Here is a 6,605-nt window from a genome sequence, read left to right as displayed (position 1 = left end):
AGTTAATACGGTTATGCGCCTACAACAGACAGAAAAACAAGCCAAGTAGATTGAATCTGAACGCGGTCTTGAGTTCTGTTAGTTTATTGTGGCAGATAGGTTGCAAGATTACAAGTCAAAAGATCACAAGATCACAAGTTGCAAGTCGAAGGTTCAGTCACATAGGTTGCAGGTCGCAAGGTCGGCCACAAGGTTGCAGGTCGCAAGGTCGGCCACAAGGTTGCAGGTCGCAAGGTCGGCCACAAGGTTGCAGGTCGCAAGGTCGTTTAACAAACTTAGTGGGCAGATATAGGCTACTTCAATTCTAGATAGAGCTGGTGATTATAGTTCAGACTCACCGAGACAGCAATCAGGGCTTGAAGTGATAATCCGTACAAACAATAATCCAATAATAATAGTCGTAACAGTCATACAGCAATTGATTCTACTAGTGCATCTTATTCAAATAGAATACAAAATTTACAGTTAGTAAATGGTCAAGAAATATTTAACATAAAGTTTCTCAATTTATGCTTAAGAGTTAAGATTTAAACATTTCGTTTTACCAAATGCAGCTAATACAAAACTCAACGGAATTTCTGGTCTATGCTCTCAAACTTTCGCTTTGCTAAGCCTTTTATGCTGATATTGCAAAACACAAGAAGATGCGCTATATAAAGACAGCGATAAGAAACAATAGCTTCAGTAATATGCCTTGGTTGAAGAAAGCAAGCGGAAGACAATCGTTCGCTAACGTTCATACAACATCTTTCAAGATGCGGCGAAAGCTTCGAAGAAATGTTGTGCTACACCAAGTATTTACAATTGACATACAGACAACGACATTTAGACGTTGAATTACCGTTGGCCGTGCTATGCCAACGTTTAAATGGATGATGAAAAACAACGATTAATTCTCAGCCCACAAGATGACATAAATTGTTTTTTAGAGCAATAGAAGTTAAAAATAGCATTTTAAAACAACACACTACAGATATTCTGGTGCCGTTTCATGAGTCACAATCCCTGCAAGCCCAGTCTCTTGTCTAGAAACTGACAGCAATTATTTAACTTGTTTTTTCGGGAAGAATAAGGAATTGCTAAAGATGTAAATTGTTTTTGTACAATTCGATAGACAACTAACTCCGTGGAGAGAGATACATGGATTTAAGTAAACACAAGCTTTATGTCTGTAAAAGTAACGTAATAATTCTATCAACACGAAAACACGATTGACGTTTCAGAGGTTTTCTTAAAACAACAAAGAATAGAGTGGCTGCTACTTGACATGTTATTCAAGTCGATTATAAAATTAACACACTCCCGGCCCGAAGAAGGGCATATATGCCTTCTTCTCATGAAAAGTAAATTTTATCAATCCATTAGTAAAATGCTGAACTTCGGATTGCTTGGCATTAGGCTACAGTATACAATATACAATACACATATTACAATAAGCACATACAGTTAGTTACAATAATAGTTAAAATACATCAAGAAAAAGTTCTGAAACTCCGCAGTTCATCTATCGTCCTTTGCATCTCATCATCTTGATCTAGACGGCGTTCTCGTCCTCACCTTCAAACGGAACAATGACGCAAAGTTTGGTGATTGGACGTTTGAGTGTTCCTGTCGAAGTTTTGTTATTTGTACCAATAGTGAACGAAGTTACCTTCTGGCGCCGTTCAGGTTGAAACTTGGTGTAGATATCGTCGTGTTGTGGTGGCTTAACGGATTGTTGAGGCCATTCGGTTGGCGGCTTCTTTAAAAAGTCTGGCCCATTTAGCCAATGATAGATTGTAGTAGAGCTTCAGCCGTCATACCTCGAGATGCCTGATCTGCTGGGTTGAGGGCCGTTGGTACATGATGCCAGTCGTACACTTTGGTATGACCTAGAATTTTCTGTAGGCGATTGCGAGTGAAGGTTGGAAAACGTTTCGTATCAGCGTACAAGCTTTGCAGGACAATCATGGAATCTGTCCAAAAAATGCATGGACAATCACTTAGCTCGAGCTCTTGTTTAACGGTCCGAGCCAGGTTGACGGTGTCCAAAGCAGCTTCTAATTCTAGGCGCGGGATCGTGTGTCTTCCAGCGCCGGGTAGAAGGGATTTTCCTGTAACAAGACTGCAAAGAACGGTTGAATCAGGTAATATTGAACGTAGATAACACACGGAACCCCTAGCTAATGTTGAAGCGTCGGAGAAGAAGTGGAGTTGAACTTCCGGGGTCGCAGTGGTGGACTTCAGCTTGTAGCAGCGAGGTATACGAATCTCTTTTAGACGTTCTAAAGTGTTTTCCCATGATCTCCACCTTTTTAGAGTATTTGGTTCAGCAGGGTCGTCCCACCCTACCTTTGCTAGACAAAGTTCACTGTATATGAGTCTAGCTTCAAGAACTACTGGGGCTACTAATCCCAATGGATCAAACAATGCATTTGTTACTGATAGCACTTGCCTTTTAGTCAACGGTTTTGTAGACGGCTCTACGTTGAATCGAAATTCGTCGGTTTGTACGTCCCATTCCATGCCCAGGACGCGTTGCTTTGGCCCTTCTCCAGGCAGCTGATTCTTTATCGATTTGGACTTTTCTTCATCAGGGATAGAATTCATTACCTTATCGCTGGTGGATAGCCATTTTGTTAGTTTGAACCCAGACATGCCAAGGATTGCTCGTAAGTCTTTTACGAGCTTACATGCACTTTCATCGTTTTCAGCTGTTAGCAGCGCATCATGGACGTAGAATGACGTCAGTAAGGTTTGAGCGACATGAGGGTCGAACAACTTTCCATGCTCTCGAGCGGTTTCACGCAAGCAGAATGTTGCTACAGAAGGAGAGCATTTTGCTCCAAACAAGTGTACCTTTGTTCTGTACACGGTGGGTTCACGCGTTAGATCGCCGCCCTTCCACCAATAAAAACGCAATGCATCGCGGTCACATGGTGAAACTTTTACTTGGTGAAACATTGCTTCAATGTCAGAGACTATTGCAATTCGGCCTTTGCGAAATCGCATTAATACACCGACCAAAGAATTGTTTAGGTCGGGACCAGACATGAGGTAATCGTTTAAACATCGATTGTGAGAGGTAGCAGCGCAGTCAAACACGACACGTACCTTGTCTGGCTTTTTTGGGTTGATAACTGGGTGATGCGGTATATACCATTTCCGATTAGTGTTGTCGATGTCGTCTTCTGGTATTTCTTCAGTGTAGCCCTTCTCTAGATTTGACTCCATTTGATCAATGTATTTTTCTAAAAGAGAATTGTCTGCAAGCAGACGTTTCTTTAAGCTTTTCAGGCGCTTTTGCGCCATCTCGCGGCTGTCAGGAAGCTTAGCACAGTCATTGCGCCATAAAAGTGGCAGCTGATAGTGACCATCAGAGCGGGTTAACCGTCTGCACATCATGTCGTAGGCAATTGGGTCCTCACGAGAAAATTTAAAACCAAATTCTTGTAGTTCTCTATGAGATTGCAAGAATTTCATAAGGCTTTCCATGTCGAATAAGTCTGTGTCGACTGAAGGTGAAATTGTTTCTCCTTCGTCGGTTATGATTAAGTCCTGGATGTCTTCGGTATCTACGGGCCACTTAGCGCCTCTAACAAGAAGGCTTGTGCTATTTTCTTTTGGACAAGGGGCATCTTTGAAGTGTGAGCCACGAAGAAGCCAACCTAGTGGAGTGCGGATAGCATCTGGACTTTCGTTTGGACGTGGCGAAAATCTGCTTTCAAGACATCGATGGGTAACTGCATAGTTATTGCCAATCAATAACATTACTGAGCAATTTTCGACTGCAGGCAAATCAATACCTTGCAGATATTGATATGCTTGCAGTGTTTTCGGCTTTGGGCTCAGTTGTGGATCAACAGGGATTTTGTTGACTACGACGACTTCTTGTAGCTCGAAGTCTTGTTCTTCATCTAAAGATGACACTACAAAGGAGACGACGGGGGCTTTCAAACGTTGAGGACTCTCAGACGATAGCGTCTGGAGAGCAAAACTACGCTCACACTCTGGTTTGGTATCCAGAAGTTTTATTAGTTCTTCTTCGCAGAACGTACGGTCAGAACCAGAGTCTAGCAGCGCATAGGTTTCGACAGTTTTTTCGCCACAAGTTACCTTTACGGGAACGATGTCCAGGTATGAGTTTTGGCTAGCTAGCTCTTCCGGTTCTGAGCGCACGGCGAAGTTAGGCGCTTTTACAAATGTGTTGTCATGGCGACTGCGAGGAGTACGGTGCCATTGGTCGCTCATAACTTTAGAATCCCAATGGTGGTCATTGCGACGGAAGGTATCGTCTTTTGTCCGTATTGCAGGTCTTGACATACCTTGTTCTGAAAGATTAGGTGAATGTAGGAGAGTGTTGTGTTGTCTGCTCCCGCAACGGTCTATTTGGCACGAAAACCTTGAAGTACACGCTGAACTTAAATGGTTTGGGCTTAGGCATTGTTTACATAAGCCTTTTTCTTCGACAAGGCGTACTCGTTGTCGATAAGACAGAGCACGGAATTTTTTACATCGAAACACACTATGAAAGGCATCTAAGCAGCATGCACATTTCCAATCCTCCTGCCGTTTGTTAGGCTTAGTTAAAGGAGGTTTAGAGTTTTGTACAAAGTTAGTGCTAAATGAAGATACCTTATTTTTTCCAGATTGTGGTACACTGGACTTGTGTGGATTACTCGATAGTAGCTTTCGACCGTAGACGGAGTTTGCATTCATAGTATTCTCTTCTATGAATGCTACGAAGTCAAGAAATCCAGCTGGTTTCTTGCCTTCATTGTTTTCTATTATCACACATGATTTCTTTATCCAATCTAATTGCATGGTGTGTGGCAATTTTTCCACCAACATCGTGATAAAATTGACGCTGTCTAAGCTGACGGCAGACACCTTGCCATCAGGCGTGCGAAATAAGGAAGCACTGCAGCGATTTAAAAGCACAGACAATTTTGTGAAACGTTCTGGGTAGTACCGCGTGAATTTCGGTACGTTAGTAAGAACTTCTTCACAGGCCTGGGCTATAATATGTGGCTCACCATACCTGTGACGAAGTTCTTCTATTGCTAACTGGTAGTTATTTCTGCTGTCAGGACAGTCTGCAAAGTGCTGGATTTGTTCCTGAACACCCCTGCCGCAATGTTGCAAAAGAAATGACAGCTTCTTTTCTGAGGGAAGCCAACTGCCAACATGAGTTTCGAACCGGTGTTGAAAGGCACGAAAGTCCATCGGGTCTCCTTCGAACTTTCTTATGTCAGGCTTGGGAAGTAGTCGCTCACTGACTTCGGCCTGAAGTTCATATGGGTTAATACGTCGAGATTGAGAAACATCGATGTCGGGGTTTGAGTACCTCATATCCCGGCTACTGTAGCTTGGATGTCCGAAGTGGGATTCGTCATTAATTTCGAAGTTATTTGGGCGTGACGTTGGGCTCGTAGAAAACGTGACTTTGGCTCTTTCCTGAGTTACATTATCATCATAGCTTCGTTCATTTTGTTGAGATAAAACTAAAGTTTGATCATTTGGTCGCAAATTATCATGAATTTGTGAACCATTAATTATTTGTTTAGGGTTTGAGACTTGGGGCGGAATTGACAAGTGACGAACGCTTCTTACAGAACCTTCCTGAGAATTTACTTCCCACACATCTGCTTCGACCCTAGCTGCTTCTAAAAGGCGAAGGTCTTCAGCTGCGGCTCGGTCTGCTTTCAATTTCGCTTTCTCCAGCTTGAGTTGCCTCTCACGCTCTTCTTGTTCCAGTTTTAATTGCCTCTCACGTGCTTCTTGTTCACGTTTCGATTGCCTCTCACGTGCTTCTTGTTGCCTCTCACGCTCTTCTTCGAGACGACGCTGCTCATTATGCTGCACCGCTAGTCGTGCAAGTTCTAATTTAGCTTGCAACGCCCTTTGCTTAGAGCTTCTGTTGGAGCTTGTTGTCGTGGTTCTGCGGCTTCCAGTTCTGGAGCCCGATTTCGAATGGTGGGAGACATTGAGAAGATGCAAAGAGTGAGCCTGACTACCCTCATGCTCGTCCTGTTCTTGTAGCCAGCTGTCGACTTGGGCCATGAACTCGCCTTTACCTCGAATGTAATCATCTTTTGTAAGAGTGGAAGATTCGAGCAAAGTCGTGTCATCGGGCATGTCAGTGCAGAGATCCATCAGGGCGCTAAATAACCTGTCTAGGTCACGAAGCCGGGCACGCACTGTTGTTGCACAATTGGGACTTTTCATTAAGTTGTTGATTTCTAAATAGAAATCGCTTAATTGCTTGGCCGCATCAGAAAGATTTTCAGCGGCCATTTTGCTGTAGTTTTCCGCTTCTTAGCATACAACGCGTTTGAAGGCAGAAAAGATAGAAAACCAAGCGAGAATTTGCTGGTTAAGTTTGTTAAACCGTGTAGAATTTTGACGCGAATTCTACGTTAAAGAATATCTTTCTCACTGGCGCCAAACAGTGGATTGGATTATTATATGCGTCGCTCAGTTAATACGGTTATGCGCCTACAACAGACAGAAAAACAAGCCAAGTAGATTGAATCTGAACGCGGTCTTGAGTTCTGTTAGTTTATTGTGGCAGATAGGTTGCAAGATTACAAGTCAGAAGATCACAAGATCACAAGTTGCAAGTC

At 43.1% G+C, this 6,605-nt stretch overlaps 1 protein-coding gene across 1 annotated transcript; it reads right to left on the bottom strand.

Annotated features, from left to right (window-relative positions):
* Positions 1-1,761: 1,761 nt before the first annotated feature.
* Positions 1,762-6,276, bottom strand: LOC145776256 (uncharacterized). Its single transcript, XM_082587657.1, has one exon. It carries the CDS (start codon positions 6,274-6,276, stop codon positions 1,762-1,764), a length of 4,515 nt encoding a protein of 1,504 aa, XP_082443783.1.
* Positions 6,277-6,605: the final 329 nt, after the last annotated feature.

The sequence above is a fragment of the Aplidium turbinatum genome, chromosome 8 (assembly GCF_918807975.1).
Source record: "Aplidium turbinatum chromosome 8, kaAplTurb1.1, whole genome shotgun sequence".
In the NCBI taxonomy this organism is placed as follows: Eukaryota; Metazoa; Chordata; class Ascidiacea; order Aplousobranchia; family Polyclinidae; genus Aplidium; species Aplidium turbinatum.
This window is presented reverse-complemented; position numbering and strand designations above follow the sequence as displayed.

Bases quoted from the DNA above. Each gene is read 5' to 3' on its own strand.
- LOC145776256 (XM_082587657.1), bottom strand. From the start codon at position 6,276: ATGGCCGCTGAAAATCTTTCTGATGCGGCCAAGCAATTAAGCGATTTC.